The 19,912-nt window shown below is 43.3% G+C and overlaps 1 protein-coding gene across 1 annotated transcript in view; it reads left to right on the top strand.

The window, feature by feature from the left end:
• Positions 1 to 19,912, top strand: part of LOC123747421 (nephrin-like) — a 1,012,097-nt gene that overhangs the window by 424,802 nt on the left and 567,383 nt on the right. Inside the window, 1 exon segment of the mRNA XM_069321823.1 lies at positions 8,189 to 8,318. Coding sequence (XP_069177924.1) covers positions 8,189 to 8,318 — 130 coding nt within the window.

Below are 19,912 nucleotides of genomic sequence, written 5' to 3' on the forward strand. Positions count from 1 at the left end.
GTACAAAAACACAAAATAGTACAAAAACCATGGACCATAAAGGAACCCAAAGCACACAACAATAACCCTTAAAGGGGCCTACAGCAGACATAACAAGTTGGAGGCGAGAGCAAGCAACGCCTCGCCTTGGGGCAATATCCCTCCCAAATATGCGCCGTAGCATGATGAACCAGCGCACGAGGGCGCTCAATCATATCCGGAATCCCGGACATAAATACATTGGCACCAGGAACTCAAACAATAGATGGGCACACAGAGATCGTCAACACCCGCTCCAACCTTGAGGACGCGTCGCGAGCACAAATTTCTCAGAAAACAGCAGCACTAATAGACTGAGGGTCCAGGTCAACACGGCCGCGGCGGGTTGCACCACGGGAGGAGGCGCCACAGGAGACAACACCGCAGGGGCCACATCCGGAACAACATCCACAAGGTCGGGCACCGGCACAGAATACCACGTCGTACATTCTTCCTCAGGACCACCACGAGGCCACGGACCATAGCATCAGCAGCACCATCCACCACAGGAGCAGGGACCCCTCCCCCACTGCGGGGAACCCCGACAGGAGAAGAAACAGAGGTATTACACACGACTCACCACTAATGACGTCCGAACACTTCCAGAACAAGTGCTTCGCTCCCGTTCTGTGTTCGACCACAATTTTTCAAATACTTCACCCACGTACTTAAAATACAAATAACCGCCTGCAGAATCTAAACACTAAATCTAACCTAACCGACGCCTAACTATACATATAATTTTGATGTATATTAATATTAATTTTAGTATATTTTGGTAGCAGTCTTTACTGTAAACATATGTTGTTGAATATGACAGAAAGGGTAAGATTAGTGATTCTAACACGAATCTTCTCAATATTTCTTACGTTTTTCTTCACTGTCGGGAGGTAATTGAAAAATTTACTCTGCAAAGTTCATTTGCTCATTTTTTATTTATGGTCTGACGCCTAAAAGCGTTTCGCCAAGACCTCTCACATTTTCAACGACAGGCTTACACATATCATTTCATACTTATATTGGTTTTGGGTGAGGTGATATGACACAAAGGTTTTTGGGTGAGGTGACAAAAGCCAGAACACGAATCAATGGGTATATATTGCGTATGAGAACATAAGAATGAAAGTAACTACAGAAGGTCTATTGGCCCATATTTTATCTTGCTGCTTCTATGTTGGTTCGGGGTCTTTAAGTGGGTAGAATATAGTTATGTGTTAATTGGTTACAGCCAATTAACACATTGGGTTCGAGTCTCTTGCAGGGGTTGGTGCCCTTTGTGTGTTTCCCTTTGACTTGTTGTTTATGCAAGTATATGTGTAAATATGTGGCCCGAGTTCTTCCTGGTAATGCAATTGCTTGATACAAAGCGTGTTCTGACCTCAGACCACTCTGGCGTCCGTGGGAGATCGAATTGTTGGGTATAAACTCCATTGTTTCGATCTGTTTAAAGGATCTGAGTTGTGTAGTGGTCTAACGCACCATTTGTGTTCAAGTGCGCGAACACCTGAGCCTTCTGGGTTCGAGTCTCTTGCAAGGGTTGGTGCCCTTTGTGTGTTTACCTTTGACCTGTTGTTTATGCAATATATATATATATATATATATATATATATATATATATATATATATATATATATATATATATATATATATATATATATATATATAACTGAAAACTCACACCCCAGAAGTTACTCGCATCCATGCTGCCAGGAGCACTCTGCAACTGGTGTACAGGACACCTTAACCACTCGACCATCACTACCGGACAAAATATGATGGTATCCAAAGCAAATTCCCCATCATCCCGCCGGCACACTGATGGCAATCTTGCGCATAGTATTTTATCAAATCACCTCATTCTTTGGGGAACACGTGAGGAACATAAATGCGAACAAGCCTAAATGGTCCCCAGGCATATATGCAACTGAAAACTCACACCGCAGAAGTGATTCGAACCCATACTGCCAGAAGCCTATTATTCCCTAATCCTTCGATGCTTGGATTGTCATTCTAGGATCTAAAGTCCTGCCTCCTTTTCCACCTTATCGCTCCTCTTCCTGTTCCACCATATACCCGTCCCCATCCCAGCCTTCCTGGTCCACCAAACCCCTCCCCCACCCCAGCCCTCCTGTTCCACCATACCCCTACCCATCCCAGCCCTCTGGTCCCAGTATTTCCTTCCCCACCCCAGCCCACCTTTTCCTCACGAGAGCTCCCTATGGCAGGTACCCAGATATCCCAGAGGAAATTAAACCCTTTGCTCTATAGTTAAATTCATGAGTTGAATTTCCTTACGGCTTTATCAGCAATTTATATCATCTCATTTACCAGTGTCTTTAAAAATGTTGGGTTTTTACCTTTACTTCAAGTTAGGGATGAGGGTAAGGAGAGGGGAGAGAGTAAGAGGGGGACTGGTGGAGGGGGGGGGGGAGGTAAGGGAAGGGAGATAGATGTGAAAGAATAGCTCCATAAAGATATTCAACAGTCATCTTGATATCCTTATGAGGAAGGGATGGCTGCGTTTATGATTGACTAGTTGCAGTTGGTTACTGCCAGCATGCGGGAACGATGTAGTAAGAACAGATACGCGAGATTACGCGGATGAATGAGTCCGTATTCCTAAACTATGGCCCTTTCTGAGCTCTTGAATAGCGTTTCGCTTTCTTCCTGCGTAGGACACCTAACTTAACCTAGCCTAGATCTGTCTAATCTCAAAATCCTATTATATAACAATGATATAAAAACGATGAGTCACAATAACGTGGCTGAAATATGTTGACCAAACCCACGCACTAAAAAGTGAAGGGACGACGACGTTTCGGTTGGTCCTGGACCATTCTCAAGTCGATTGTGTCTGGAATGCTCGTTAATCCATTCTCAAGTCGATCTCACAATCGACTTGAGAATGGTCAAGGACGGACCGAAACGTCCTCGTCCCTTCACTTTCTAGTAAGTCGTTTGGCCAACAATGTTAATAAATTTGTGGAAAAACTATTTTCATACAGAGAGTCTTCATATTATATGCAGAGAAAGAGAGAGAGAAAAAAAAAGAGAGCGAGAGTGAGAGAAAGAGAGAGTGAGAGAGAAAGAGAGAGAGAGAGAGAGAGAGAGAGAGAGAGGAGAGAGAGGAGAGAGAGAGAGAGAGAGAGAGAGAGAGAGAGAGAGAGAGAGAGAGAGAGAGAGAGAGAGAGAGAGAGAGAGAGAGAGAGAGAGAGAGAGAGAGAGAGAGAGAGAGAGAGAGAGAGAGAGAGAGAGAGAGAGAGAGAGAGAGAGAGAGAGAGAGAGAGAGAGAGAGAGCAGAGAGAGAGAGGGAGAGAAAGAGAAAGAGAGAGAGAGAGAGAGAGAGAGAGAGAGAGAGAGAGAGAGAGAGAGAGAGAGAGAGAGAGAGAGAGAGAGAGAGAGAGAGAGAGAGAGAGAGAGAGAGAGAGAGAGAAAGAGAAAGAGAGCGTCTATAGGTCTGGTGGCACCTAACACGAAGATAAACGATCAAGAGTTGCATTTCCTGCACACACACACACACAAGATTCACTAGAAGACTTTCCCCCTAGCAAACGTGAGAGCAACCTTCAGAAATGTCAATTACAAGACATTAAGGAAAACAAGTTCACGATCCCAGTTCTATCCCGTGTATAACCCCCCCCCCCCCCCTTCCCCTTCTCTCGCACCTTTCCACTTAAAATACATTTTAAGGAAACCTGGAGAGATTCAGCACGAGACTCGATTAGAAATATCTGTGTGGTGTGATGACCGATTGAGTGACACATTATCGGTCTATACACACAACACACACACATACAAATTGTCATTCACTCTTCCGGTGAAAATAAACATTTCGTTCACCCGGGCTTTGGGAGACTCGAACTGTGGACCCCACGTGTGTGAGGCTGAGGATCTACCGACCTATTAAGAAAGGTTGATTGACTATCTATATCTCTTACTAGCTCTATCGACCTGTTAGGATAAGTTGATAGACAATCTTTATCTCTTAATAACTCTATCGACCTGTTAGGATAGAATTAATAGTAGTCTATTAATTCTACTCAATAGATCGAAAGATATTGCTTTGACCTCACGGTTCGAGTCTCCTAGAGCCCAAGTGAATGGAACACACATACATGACAACATACATTCAGTTAGATTTAATAGTTAATATTTAAATTGTATAGTCTATCTATTATCATAGAGAATACATGCTTTAATTAATATATATAAAGGCAAAGTGGTCTGCATTATCAGGCTGAAATTTAACGATTCCGTCTGTGAAATTATCTGAGCTTATTGCTCTCCTTAAACAGGCTTTCGGAAAATGTATAAATCCTCATTACGTTCCAATTACTCAACTTAGTTTAATAATTCTTGGAAGAATGAGATAGACAGATCTACCTGTCTCCTACTGTTCTGTGGGAGGGCTGCAGGGCTTAGGAATGGGAGGAATGTACCTCCCACGGTGAATAGAAGGACTCAGAAATGGTATAGACTTGCCTACCTGTATCTGTCTTTCTTTTGGTATGAAGGGCTTCCAGATCCTGGAAATGGGGGTCTGCTCATATATAGCCTCATACTACACCCCCCTCCCCCACCCCACCGGCACTCTCGCATGGGAAACTTTGCTTTTATGGTCTATAAAAACTGCTCTCCTATTTTTTGCGATTGTGTTTACCGCACAAGCTCTCCACCTTGTCCAGCACAATCAACTATAGTCTATCTAAATAATCATTAACAGCAAAATATTACCACTAAGACGAAATGACAATAGTTATCTATTGTCAATATGATATAGTTACTTTGTGAATGCAAAAACCCGACTTAAATTTGAGTGTCAAATGCAAGAAAACTCTGAGCCAGCTACGGGAGTCGACTGTCGAGAATTATATGTAAATGTTTCGCTTCGTTTTTCACAACAGTTGTGAAATGGGCTTTTGGGCTGGGGTCCAGTCTAATATTTCATCAGAACGAAGGAGAGAGAGAGAGAGAGAGAGAGAGAGAGAGAGAGAGAGAGAGAGAGAGAGAGAGAGAGAGAGAGAGAGAGAGAGAGAGAGAGAGAGAGAGAGAGAGAGAGAGAGAGAGAGAGAGAGAGAGAGAGAGAGAGAGAGAGAGAGAGAGAGAGAGAGAGAGAGAGAGAGAGAGAGAGAGAGAGAGAGAGAGAGAGAGAGAGAGAGAGAGAGAGAGAGAGAGAGAGAGAGAGAGAGAGAGAGAGAGAGAGAGAGAGAGAGAGAGAGAGAGAGAGAGAGAGAGAGAGAGAGAGAGAGAGAGACAGACAGACAGACAGAGACTGGCAGACAGAAAGACAGACACATTAATCTCAAGTCAACGACTTAGAGAGCAGTGAGGCGCGGCACTCAGCACATAACACCTCAGGCGGCTGAGAGGAGTATTAACGAGGCGTCTTGTTGGTGACTGGTCACGGCTGGGCGCCGCTTCCATCTGGGTGACACTCGGGTCGTGTCTTCCCTGCCACTCCGCGTCGGTGCTGGCAACGCTGTCGACGACGGTCCTCAGGGAGGTGTTGGTGGTAGTGGTGGTGGTGATGGTGGTAGGGGTGGTGGTGGTGTTTGTGACGATGGTGGTGATGGTGGTGTTTGTGATGGGGGGTTGTGATGGTGGTGGTGGTTGTGGTCGTGGTGGTGTTTGTGATGGTGGTGCTTACCTAACAGCTTTTACCTAAGTGTGCTTTCCCTATTCTGTTAATATTATCCTGTTTATGTGTTTCTCTGATGTCAGAGTTGGAATTATATCCATTCCCAGTTTTGGGTTATATTTCTGATTCCTGTAATTGCCTTCCACTCATAGCTTAGATTACTTCTGGACCTATTTTTTATTTTCTCATGTTCGTTACCTTACACTTTTTGGGATTGAACTCTAGCAACCATTTCTCTGCCCACTCTTGAAAAATAACAAGGATTATTCTGGTATTTACCGGTTTTTAAAATCGTTCCTACATGTGTGACATCTGCAAGTATTGATAAATACAAGTTCCATCCCTTAGGTTGGATGACTGATCGTTTGGACAAGGATGTGACAGTGTCGAGGCCACCTGTCACAAGGATGAGACAGGTGGGGAGAGTGTCTCACCTGTCACATCCTTCCTGCTCGACATCTTTCCTTTGACTGTAACACATTGTTCACTACTCTTCCAATACTTTCTTACTCATGCCACAGGTTTACGAGTGGAATGAGTTATCCTTGTTATTGATCACATGATCCTGTATGACTAGCCATCCTGCGAAATGGGGACTTTTAAGTATTACTGCTGCCTTATTGACTCTTATGTTCTTGGTGATATCCTCATAATGCACCTTGAGTTTGCCAGTGCCAACTACTGATCACATGGCCCTGTGTAACTAACCTTCCTGTGAAATGGAGATTTTAAACATCACGTAGCTAGTTCTCGACACACTGCACTCACCTTCATATAGTCAAGGGTTGCTGCATAAATTCACATGTACCTAAATGTGTTAATACCAAATTATATTCCAGCAAGTTTCTTCCTTCTGTACACCAGCATTTCATGAGGACCAATGTCGAATACTTCTATGCAGCCTAGGAAGATAGCGTCCAATCGACATCTGTTTCTAGTAGTTTGGCAACGTTGTCATAGAACCAAATCACATTTGTCAGGTATGATTTTATTACCTATAAATCGCCGTTATCATTTTGTTAAAAAATTTACCGTTTCCAGGTGCTGAATTGTTTTTATTTTGTTTACTTTATCTAGCACTTTACATGTATATCTGTCTGTGACACTGGTTTACGAATTATAGTCATTTGTTAGTTTCAGTTTTTTTTATATTGGCAATACGTTTATATTTTTCAAGATTTCTGGGAGAAATAGTCTCGAGTGTTTTATTTAAAACTTTAGTTGATGACTAACATCTTAGCCTCTTCCAGCAGCCACGCTAATAATACGTGTGGCCCTATTACTTTTGTCTCATCTAGTTCCCTTTTTCAAATAGATTTCTTGAAATCTGTTGATGATTTCCTCACACACCTTCTTGTCATTTTCGGAGAATTTCACTTTGTCTCCTCGAGCTGATCACGTGAACCTTTACTGTGGTTTTTCTCCTTGTATGGCTGAGTAACTGCTTTAGTTGGTCATTAGTCTTTGGCGCTATTTTGTTTTGGAAATAGTGTGGGTAATTGTGACGGAGGTGTTAGAGTGATGGTGGTGTGGGAGTGATATAGTGTGGGAGTGATGGTGGTGTTAGAGTGATGGTGGTGTGGGAGTGTTGGTGGTGTTAGAGTGACGGTGGTGTGAGAGCGATGATGGTGTGGGAGTGATGGTGATGGTCTAGGGACTTGAGAGACAGTGGGTGAGTGGCAGGATGCATAAACCCAGGAAAGTTGGATTAATGAAGTAATGGTGAGGCGCATTATACTAGCATGGGAGGGGGAGACAAAATTGCAGAGGGGAAGAGAGAGAGAAAGAGAGAGAGAGAGAGAGAGATAGAGAGAGAGAGAGAGAGAGAGAGAGAGAGAGAGAGAGAGAGAGAGAGAGAGAGAGAGAGAGAGAGAGAGAGAGAGAGAGAGAGAGAGAGAGAGAGAGGGAGAGAGAGAGAGAGAGAGAGAGAGAGAGAGAGAGAGAGAGAGAGAGAGAGAGAGAGAGAGAGAGAGAGAGAGAGAGAGAGAGAGAGAGAGAGAGAGAGAGAGAGAGAGAGAGAGAGAGAAAGAGAAAGAAAGAGAGGCAGAATTTCATTCATGAAGAGAGTGCTTTCTCTCACATTTTCTGGCCTTTCAAAAAAAATAATTGACTCATGCTATTCTCACCCTTCAGATGACGTAATTTTCTATATTTGGTTCCCTCCCTCACTACCTTCTCAGGTTAGTCGTGTAGCGCTGACTTCCGAGCAAACACCAGTGACCCGTCTTACCTCTCTTGCCTGCTCGTTATCTGACTCATGATACTAGTTCCTATCTCCGTCTCCCCGTCTCCACGTGACAATAATCTTCGCAGCTACGTAGAATGTGTTCCTACTTTCTGTCTCTCCTCCCCGTACACGAATGACTTACTGCCTCCACCCTCACAGGAGAGCATCACACGTGGCACTGCACATCATCACAGGCAGTAACCCCAAGCACCCTTCTCCTCCTCCTGCCCCACATTGCTAAACACATGGAATACTTCCTTCTGTAGTTCCGGAGCACTAAGACCCCCCCATTTCTTCCTCCACAGGCACGGAGTATGTGGTGGGGGTGGCAGAGGGCCGGGCGGAGCTTCCGTGTCACATGCACACAGACGAGCCAAATGACAGGGCTATACTAGCCCTTTGGTATCTTCAGGGTCGTCGGCTTCCCGTCTACAGGTAAGGCCAGACTCTGCTACTTGAAGGGTTGAAGCTGGGAATGCACAAAGCCCTGAGACCTTGTCTTAGAGCATGGGAGAGACTAGGTACTAGAGGGGGGGGGGGACTTTCACCCCTGGATGTTATTGGGAGTCAATTATATATGTTATTTAAACCTTGCAGGGAATTTTCTTGGGAACACTTAAGATTTGCACGATACAAATATATATACATACGTATCATGACAAAATATGGCAAAGGTGTGTGCAAAAACAATAATTCATATACTGCTTCCATGCAAACGATTAACTGAGGGTTATACCAAAGTTGTGATTAGAGATATTATATCGGCTGGAATATTGCCCGGATGTGAATTTCGAGACGACCGATGGATCTGGCTGAGTCTAACTGCAAGATCAAAGTCTATCCTAAGGGCTTATTCCAGAGTTAGACTGGCACTTGTCCAAAACCCTCACCGTGCATTTGGGTCACCGTAGTATCCAAACAGAACTGTCTGTCCAAGGATTAGAATTATCTACCAGCTCTTCCAGCAGTAATATATAAGCTTGAATTGAGGTTAAATTAAATTAAATTATATATATATGATACTCACGTGGCCCCAGCATGATAAAGTAATTTGATGAAATATCTGTGCCCAAAATAGTCACTGAGATCTGTCGGGAATTAGGTTAAGGGTTATATCTGTATTCTCTTAAGCGCAAGCGGGAGAGATACATAATAATTTACACTTGGAAAATATTAGAGGGGCTGGTCCCAAAACTGCACACAGAAATAACACCACATGAGACCAGGAGATGTGGCAGGATATGCAGAATACCCCCCCCCCGATGAAAAGTGCAATAGATTCTAAGAGAGAACTATCAACATCAGAGGCCCCGAGACTGTTCAACACGCTTCCAATACACATAAGGGGCATAACTGGCCGACCTCTCACAGTGTTCAGGAGACGAACACTGAAAAAATATATTCTGATAATTGATAAACGAATATTCACATACACATGTACATGCGTGTGTGTGAATATATATATATATATATATATATATATATATATATATATATATATATATATATATATATATATATATATATATATATATATATATATATATATATATATATATATATATCGGCTTGGGACAAAATATATATTTCGTCTCAAGCCGATATATCATAAAAGGAATTTGTAATACAAGCTCGTGGCGTGTGTTATGAGGATCAGCTGGCCGCCGCTGCTGGACTAACAGTAGAGCATCTGGGCATTCATGAAACAGCATCTGGCTCTGGGGACCGTGGTGAGGGGAGGCGTCGAGGGGAGACTGGACGACTGAGGGAAGGAGGAGGGCGAGAAGGAGGAAGACGTGGAGGAGGAGGAGTAGGAGGAGGACGAAGAGAAGAAGAAGGAGGAGGAGGAGCGTTTAAACGGATGGTATAGACAGATAGATGGTGTTACCATTAAAGGGATTTATGTGTGTAAAGGGAGATGGTACTGGTTAGGGGGGGGGGGTGAGAGGCTTTGTATATGAAGGTTGCAAACGAAGGGAAGATGGTGAATTGTACTCACCTAGTTGTACTTCCCTAGTTGTGCTTGCGGGGGTTGAGCTCTGGCTCTTTGGTCCCGCCTCTCAACCGTCAATCAACAGGTGTACAGGTTCCTGAGCCTATTGGGCGCTATTATATCTACACTTGAAACTGTGTATGGAGTCAGCCTCCACCACATCACTTCCTAATGCATTCCATTTGTCAACCACTCTGACACTAAAAAAGTTCTTTCTAATATCTCTGTGGCTCATTTGGGCACTCAGTTTCCACCTGTGTCCCCTAGTGCGTGTGCCCCTTGTGTTAAATAGCCTGTCTTTATCAACCCTGTCGATTCCCTTGAGAATCTTGAATGTGGTGATCATGTCCCCCTAACTCTTCTGTCTTCCAACGAAGTGAGGTTCAATTCCCGTAGTCTCTCCTCGTAGCTCATACCTCTCAGCTCGGGTACTTGTCTGGTGGCAAACCTTTGAACCTTTTCCCGTTTAGTCTTATGCTTGACTAGATATGGACTCCATGCTGTAGCCGCATACTCCAGAATTGGTCTGACATATGTGGTATATAATGTTCTGAAAGATTCTTTACACAAGTTTCTAAAGGCCGTTCTTATGTTAGCCAACCTGGCATATGCTGCTGATGTTATCCTCTTGATATGAGCTTCAGGGGACAGGTCTGGCGTGATATCAACCCCCAGGTCTTTCTCTCTCTCTGACTCTTGAAGTATTTCATCTCCCAAGTGATACCTTGTATCTGGTCTCCTGCTTCCTACCCCTATCTTCATTACATTACATTTGCTTGGGTTAAACTCTAACAACCATTTGTTCGACCATTCCTGCAGCTTGTCCAGGTCTTCTTGAAGCCTCAAGCTGTCCTCCTCTGTCTTAATCCTTCTCATAATTTTGGCGTCGTCAGCAAACATTGAGAGGAATGAGTCTATACCCTCTGGGAGATCATTTACGTATATCAGAAACAGGATAGGTCCAAGCACAGAGCCCTGTGGGACTCCACTGGTGACTTCACGCCATTCTGAGGTCTCACCCCTCACTATAACTCTCTGCTTCCTATTGCTTAGGTACTCCCTTATCCACTGGAGCGCCCTACCATTTTCTCCTGCCTGTTTCTCCAGCTTATGCATCAACCTTTTATGGGGTACTGTGTCAAAGGCTTTCCGACAGTCCAAAAAATTGCAGTCAGCCCATCCTTCTCTTTCTTGCTTAATCTTTGTCACCTGATCATAGAATTCTATCAAGCCTGTAAGGCAAGATTTACCCTCCCTGAACCCATGTTGATGGGTTGTCACGAAGTCTCTTCTCCAGATGTGTTACTAGGTTTTTTCTCACAATCTTCTCCATCACCTTGCATGGTATACAAGTTAAGGACACTGGCCTGTAGTTCAGTGCCTCTTGTCTGTCACCCTTTTTAAATATTGGTACTACATTAGCAGTCTTCCATACTTCTGGTTGGTCTCCCGTTTCCAGTGACCTACTATACACTATGGAGAGTGGCAAGCAAAGTGCTCCTGCACACTCTTTCAATACCCATGGTGAGATTCCATCCGGCCCAACAGCTTTTCTCACATCCAGCTCCTATAGGTGCTTCTTGACCTCATCTCTTGTAATTTCGAACCTTTCCAAGGTCACCTGGTTTGCTGCCACGTCTCCTAGCGCCGTGACGTCTCCCTGTTCTATTGTAAAGACCTCCTGGAACCTTTTGTTGATTTCTTCACACACCTCTTTGTTATTCTCTGTGTACCTGTCCGCGCCCACCCTAAGTTTCATCACCTGTTCCTTCACTGTTGTCTTCCTCCTGATGTGACTGTGTAGTAGCTTTGGTTCGGTCTTGGCTTTATTAGCTATATCATTTTCATACCTTTTCTCAGCTGCTCTTCTCACACTAACATACTCGTTCCTGGTTCTCTGGTATCTCTCTCTACTTTCTGGTGTTCTGTTATTACGGAAGTTCCTCCATGCCCTTTCGTTCAGCTCCTTTGCTTTCATACATTCCCTATTAAACCACGGATTCTTCCTTTGCTTCTCTGTTTTTTCCTTTTGGGCTGGGACAAACCTGCTTACAGCCTCCTGACATTTTTGGGTGACATAGTCCATCATGTCTTGTACGGACTTGGTTCCGACTTCTGTGTCCCAATGTATATCCCATAGGAATTTATTCATCTCCTCATAGTTTCCCTTTCGGTACGCCAGCCCTTTGTTTCCCAGTTCTTTTTTGGGGGTGATAATCCCTAGCTCAACCAGGTACTCAAAGCTCAATACACTATGATCACTCATTCCCAAGGGGGCTTCCAACTTAACTTCCCTTATATCCGACTCATTTAGGGTAAATATCAGATCAAGCAAGGCTGGTTCATCTCCTCCTCTCGTTGTGTGTGTGGGGGTGTGCTTACCTAGTTGTACTTACCTAGTTGTGCTTGCAAGGGTTGAGCTCTGGCTCTTTGGTCCTGCCTCTGAACGATCAATCAACGAATGTACAGGTTTCCTGAGCCTACTGGGCTCTATCATATCTACACTTGAAGCTGTGTATGGAGTCAGCCTCCACCACATCACTTCCTAATGCATTCCATTTGTCTACTACTCTGACACTCTGACATTAGCGTATGAGCTATACGCTAATTCCCGTATAGCTCATAAGGGAATTAAACCTTCCCGTTCTCGTAGCTCATTACCCTCAGTTTGGGTACTAGTGTGGTGGGAAACCTATGAACCTTTTCCAGTTTAGTCATATGCTTGACTAGGTATGGACTCCATACTGGAGCCGCATACTCCAGGATTGGTCTGAAATATGTGGATATAATGTTCTAAAAGATTCCTTACACACGTTTCTAAAGGCCGTTCTAATGTTAGCTAACCTGGCATATGCCGCTGATGTTATCCTCTTGATATGAGCTTCAGGGGACCGGTCTGGCGTGATATTAACCCCCAGATCTTTCTCTCTCTCTCTGACTCCTGAAGTATTTCATCTCCCAAATGATATCTTGTATCTGGTTTCCTGCTCCCTATACTTATCTTCAATACATTACATTTGCTTGGGTTAAACTTTAACAACGTTGACCAGACCACACACTAGAAGGTGAAGGGGCGGCGACGTTTCGGTCCGTCCTGGACCATTCCCAAGTCGATTTTGAGAATGGACTTGAGAATGGTCCAGGACGGACCGAAACATCGTCGTCCCTTCACCTTCTAGTGTGTGGTCTGGTCAACATTCTTCAGTCACGTTATTGTGACTCATCTCCTGCAAACTCTAACAACCATTTGTTTGACAATTCCTGCAGCTTATCCAGATCTTCTTGAAGTCTTAAACTGTCCTCCTCTGTTTTAATCCTTTTCATAATTTTGGCATCGTCAGCAAACATTGAGAGGAATGTGTGTGTGTGTGTGTGTGTGTGTGTGTGTGTGTGTGTGTGTGTGTGTGTGTGTGTGTGTACTCACCTAGTTGTACTCACCTAGTTGTGTTTGCGGGGGTTGAGCTCTGGCTCTTTGGTCCCGCCTCTCAACCGTCAATCAACAGGTGTACAGATTCCTGAGCCTATCGGGCTCTGTCATATCTAAACTTGAAACTGTGTATGGAGTCAGCCTCCACCACATCACCCCCTAATGCATTCCATTTGTCAACCACTCTGACACTAAAAAAGTTCTTTCTAATATCTCTGTGGCTCATTTGGGCACTCAGTTTCCACCTGTGTCCCCTTGTGCGTGTTCCCCTTGTGTTAAATAGACTGTCTTTATCTACCCTATCAATCCCCTTCAGAATCTTGAATGTGGTGATCATGTCCCCCCTAACTCTTCTGTCTTCCAGCGAAGTGAGGTTTAATTCCCGTAGTCTCTCCTCGTAGCTCATACCTCTCAGCTCGGGTACTAGTCTGGTGGCAAACCTTTGAACCTTTTCCAGTTTAGTCTTATCCTTGACTAGATATGGACTCCATGCTGGGGCTGCATACTCCAGGATTGGCTTGACATATGTGGTATACAAAGTTCTGAATGATTCTTTACACAAGTTTCTGAATGCCGTTCGTATGTTGGCCAGCCTGGCATATGCCGCTGATGTTATCCGCTTGATATGTGCTGCAGGAGACAGGTCTGGCGTGATATCAACCCCCAAGTCTTTTTCCTTCTCTGACTCCTGAAGAATTTCCTCTCCCAGATGATACCTTGTATCTGGCCTCCTGCTCCCTACACCTATCTTCATTACATTACATTTGGTTGGGTTAAACTCTAACAACCATTTGTTCGACCATTCCTTCAGCTTGTCTAGGTCTTCTTGAAGCCTCAAACAGTCCTCTTCTGTTTTAATCCTTCTCATAATTTTAGCATCGTCCGCAAACATTGAGAGAAATGAATCGATACCCTCCGGGAGATCATTTACATATATCAGAAACAAGATAGGACCGAGTACAGAGCCCTGTGGGACTCCACTGGTGACTTCACGCCAATCGGAGGTCTCACCCCTCACCGTAACTCTCTGCTTCCTATTGCTTAGATACTCCCTTATCCACCGGAGCACCTTACCAGCTACACCTGCCTGTCTCTCCAGCTTATGTACCAGCCTCTTATGCGGTACTGTGTCAAAGGCTTTCCGACAATCCAAGAAAATGCAGTCCGCCCAGCCCTCTCTTTCTTGCTTAATCTGTGTCACCTGATCGTAGAATTCTATCAAGCCTGTAAGGCAAGATTTACCCTCCCTGAATCCATGTTGGCGATTTGTCACGAAGTCCCTTCTCTCCAGATGTGTTACCAGGTTTTTTCTCACGATCTTCTCCATCACCTTACATGGTATACAAGTCAAGGACACTGGCCTGTAGTTCAGTGCCTCTTGTCTGTCGCCCTTTTTGTATATTGGGACCACATTCGCCGTCTTCCATATTTCTGGTAGGTCTCCCGTCTCTAGTGATTTACTATACACTATGGAGAGTGGCAAGCAAAGTGCCTCTGCACACTCTTTCAGTACCCATGGTGAGATCCCATCTGGACCAACCGCCTTTCTAACATCCAGATCCAGCAGGTGTCTCTTGACCTCCTCTCTCGTAATTTCGAACTCCTCCAAGGCCGCCTGGTTTACCTCCCTTTCTCCTAGCACAGTGACCTCACCCTGTTCTATTGTGAAGACCTCCTGGAACCTCTTGTTGAGTTCCTCACACACCTCTCTGTCATTCTCTGTATACCTGTCCTCGCCTGTTCTAAGTTTCAATACCTGTTCTTTCACTGTTGTTTTCCTTCTGATGTGACTGTGGAGTAGCTTTGGTTCGGTCTTGGCTTTGTTTGCTATATCATTTTCAAAAATTTTCTCTGCTTCTCTTCTCACCCTGACGTACTCATTCCTGGTTCTCTGGTATCTCTCCCTGCTTTCTGGTGTTCTGTTATTCCGGAAGTTCCTCCACGCCTTCTTGTTCAGTTTCTTCGCTTCCATACATGCCCTATTATACCATGGATTCTTTTGTTGCTTCTCGGATTTTTCCCTTTGGGCCGGGATGAACCTGTTTACTGCCTCCTGACACTTTTGGGTAACATAGTCCATCATACCCTGTACAGACTTGTCTCTGAGGTCGCAGAGACAATGTGTGTGTGTGTGTGTGTGTGTGTGTGTGTGTGTGTGTGTGTGTGTGTGTGTGTGTGTGTGTGCTATCAGCTATACGCAAATAGCAGACAGCGCGCGAGATGAACAAGGGGGCTCTTATCTACAAATGGAAACCATCAAAGGACTACCAAAGTTTTTTGTCAACAGTTTCGAGAGCAACCATACAGGCCTTCACAGAACACACTATTCTAAGCAATTTTAAGCGTGCTGGGAAATGAAAACTGAACATTATAATATATAAATTAATACGACAAATCACAACAATTAACATGATGTATCAATGAGAAAATGAGTACAAGCGGTGATGAGGATTCGAACGTGCGCACTGGGTAAGCTTGGGAGAATCCAGCGTGCAGGATCGAATCCTCATCAGTGCTTCTAACTCATTTACTCATATCAATTAATATCATCACACATTATGATTTTATGTATTGTTATGGCTAGGAGAGGTTAGGTGTTTCAGTTGGATCAGCCCATCCTCCAGCCCAAACAATAAATAGCGACTTAGTTTAATTACTTTCGTTTAGTTATGACATATTCAGCAAACAGCCTAACAGACAGGATGAATCTTTCATACAGTATAATACCCAACGTGTGTTCTCAACTGTAATTTAATTGTAATTTATTCTCGTGGCGTAGTGGTAACATATTCGTTCTGCGCTATGTGATCGAATTGGTCTAGGTTCGTATCCTGGCCAGGGAGGATTGATTAGGCGCCACTCCTTATATGTACGTCTGTGGTCATCAAGCAGAGAATACGTATATACCTGGTTGTTAAACGATTGGGCGGGTCGTATGCTGGGGAAAAATTTTGATTAAGGTCCTGCCCGAAAGGTGTTAGTGGCGTGCTAGTGGCTTTACAAGAAGGAAAGAACTCTTGTATATGTTAATAAAATAAAATAAAAATTGTGCTTGTGTAAATAGATAGGTTGTGTTACATTAGGTTAGGTTAGGTTGGGTTAGGTTAGGTTAGGTTAGGTTAGGTTAGGTTAGGTTAGGTTAGGTTAGGTTAGGTTGGGTTAGGTTAGGTTGGGTTAGGTTAGGTTAGGTGAGATGTTTTGGGTACCTTAATTAAGACAGTGTTTCCACTACAGAGTGAGGTTTGACCAAATGCGCGTCAAGTCGTGGACAATAAGTCCAAATACTGACTGTTTGTAGAGCTGCCGTAGCCAGTATTTTACTTATACCTTATGAACCTCACAGCCCATAGCTGTTGTTTATGAGGATGGGATGTGCTACACGTTGCCCGTCCTCATAAAGAAAGGCCAAAGTCCGTTCCGTGCATCCGCCATCCTCTCCCCCCCCCCCCACTGTTTATGAATGAAAAACGGTTTACACACGACTCACAACTGATGACGTCAGACCACTTCTCGCATAATTGCGTCCCTAACGACTTTTGTTCGAACAACAACGCTGTAAATGCTTCTCCTACGTAATCCAATGGTTCGATTACGGGTTCGTTATGAGGGTTCGAAAATATACCGTGGGTGTTCCCACGCACGCGCTGTAGCGACCAAATCACATCGTGGTATAAGGATTGCAACCTGGAGTTCAACTAAACACGCAAGGATTTCATGAGGTTCTACTGAACCCAGAACAGGATTTTCACACCATCTCCCATGCATTCTGGCTCTGTCATCTAGGACTTGTTCCACCTCGAACCCCTTCCAGTCATATGGAAATAAATGCCAGAGTACTTATGATGGTGTTGAATATATACGTTTATGTAGAATTAACATATCGTCAACCACTGGAGTGGTGTGGATGTTTATTGCCATTACCAAATAACATACTTGAGTTAAGATCGCAGGATTGTTTCAAGCGAAGATTATATATATCCACGAACGAAATTTGTTTGGATAAAAAGCAGTGGTTGCTTTGCATGGTCCTACTGCACTTGCCTCTGTTATAACGTTCTAATGAATTCTTCCTTCTGTTTTTTTCTCCGCTACTACACAGTAATTTGACTCTCCTGCCACTGGAAGGTAAAGGTGATTTCTGTTACCCCGCTCTCAGACCCACGTTTGAACAGATTGGACGCATTCTGTTCCTTCACATGGGCTGAGTTGCTCTTGCTTGTCGGCGACCCCTTGTTGGTCACCTGACTCTCGTTCCGTGGTTTACGACTCATGCTGCCAGACCGCTCTCCCTCTCCCCTCTCTCCCTGAGTCCTATCCGCCCTATTTATTTTTCAACAGTTACTGGATCTCCCCTCTGTGTTTTCCCCTCTATTTCTCTTTATATAATTTTTTATGTGGCCTTTCTCCGCTGCTGATGCCACTTTTCTGGTCCCTGCGTATTTTTTTGCTTCCCACAAATCGCATACAGTGTCATAGACTGCTTTAGGGTTGTGTTTCCTTTGTACATTGTTAGATCCCTTGACTGTGTGCTCACCTAGATGTGCTTGAAAGGGGAACTAGCTTGACTCCTAACCTCGCCTTCCGAACTTTCTTAGATTGATGCAGTGACTTAATTCCCACGATTCTCTCATATTTAAAGCTGTAAATAGCTTCAACGATTTTTTTGTTTATTTTCTTTACCTTATGAGTTGCTCCAACACTGAAAAAGTCTATCGAAAATCTCTTTATCAAGACAAGTCATGCCACTTTTCAACTTGGCCTCGTACTTCTCCTGTGCGCAGCTTTTCAACATTGCTACGGCGTCTGCTTTGTCAACTACCATTATAATAATTGTCGTAATCTTGTCCTCTATTTTCTTGTCACTTTCACTGTGGTGAGGTTTCACTTCTTTCCCAGTTGTTCAAATCCTTCAGCTAGGATGCGAGTTTTTTTTGCTAATCTATAGTTATATTCTTGTTTTGAGTTGTCTTTATTCAGGTGAGAGCTTAGTGCTAGGTCTGCATATGCAAGTGTTGGTCGTACCTTAATCAAGGTACAAAATATGTACCTTGATTAAGGTACCTAATATTAGGTAATAATCAGGAGAAAGCAATAGGCTATTACGACAATATAGCAATTGGGAGGGATGAGGACAAGGATGTAGGATCGGGGGATTGGGAGCGGAGAGAATGGGGTGGGAGGGGGGAGGTAATAGTGGCCAACCACTTGGACGGTCGGGGATTGAACGCCGACCTGCATGAAGCGAGACCGATGCTTTACCCAAAGCCAAGTGGTTGGGTTCTTGTGGCTAAGGAAAACAAGGATGTTGGCCAATTTGGTTAATGTTGGCTTCTCGTATAAGATTCTGAGATGCATCTGCTATGCCTTTCTCCATTTTTGTATGCGAGAGTAGGTATCTCCCATCACCCTATGCTACTGTATCATTCTTTTAACTCCTGTTCAAATTCTCATAGCTTTACACATGGCTGGGTCAAATTCTAACAACCATTTTTTAAACAACTTTTGGTGTATATCCAAATCTGTTTGCGAGGTATCTTAGTCTCTCTGTCATGATTTTCCTCAGATTATGTTACATTTCTTAGAGTACATTATACCTGAGGAATTAGACCTCATGATATAATAACTTAATTGCAAATATATTTAATGCAATTGCATAATAAATTTAAAAAGTGTTGCAACAAAGTCATTAAAGTTAAAGTCAAGATTTTGTATCTAATTGTGAGTGCTGTAATTTTACAATATTTCTGAAATTCCTCTGAAAACTTAGTTTTCTCACAAAATAATTATAATTTCCACATATAGGATGTTCCAGTAGTAATTACATAAATGCATGAAATGGGGGGATCAGAGGTGTTTGGAAATTACATCATTATATAAAAAACTATTTCCCATTGATTTTTGTATTCTCAACCTCTCTGTCAAAATTCTAGACTCAGGCCTCAGGAGGCCTGGAGGTCGACGACCGGGCCGCGGGGACACTAAGCCCCGGAAGCACCTCAAGGTAGCCTCAAGGTAGCCTCATATGAGATGATGTAGAATAACATGTCTTAGCTTCCTGTCTCATTAGGATCATCAGTCACATTCTTATTGAACAATAATCCTAATTAAAAAAAGAAATAAACTGAGAGTGAAGAATAGAGAATGATAACAAATATTTAATTCTAAGAATGATGTCAAACAGCTTGGAGAAATTCGCTGACCGGAGGTAGGAAGCGGCAGTAATTGGCCCTGGAAATAAACCGGATCTTGACTTTGGAGTTGAACTGCTTGGTCGATCCCATTAAATTGGGATCACCGCTGCTGGAACATGTTAGGAACCCGTTTCTAATTGGCTGGGGGATCTTTCATCTCTTGAATAGTACATTTTTTTGTTCTAATTCGGAATTCAGTTTATATTTATCGTTAATAAAGGTGATATAATGAAAAAGAATTATTAATGGAGTCAAAAGTAACGAAATCAATATAAACATATAGAAAATTATAATAATATTGAAGGAATTACCATAGTAACAATATCTACATGAATAATAATAATAATAATAATAATAATAATAATAATAATAATAATAATAGTAATAATAATAATAATAATAATAATAATAATAATAC

The sequence above is a fragment of the Procambarus clarkii genome, chromosome 10 (genome assembly GCF_040958095.1).
Source record: "Procambarus clarkii isolate CNS0578487 chromosome 10, FALCON_Pclarkii_2.0, whole genome shotgun sequence".
NCBI classification, from domain to species: domain Eukaryota; kingdom Metazoa; phylum Arthropoda; class Malacostraca; order Decapoda; family Cambaridae; genus Procambarus; species Procambarus clarkii.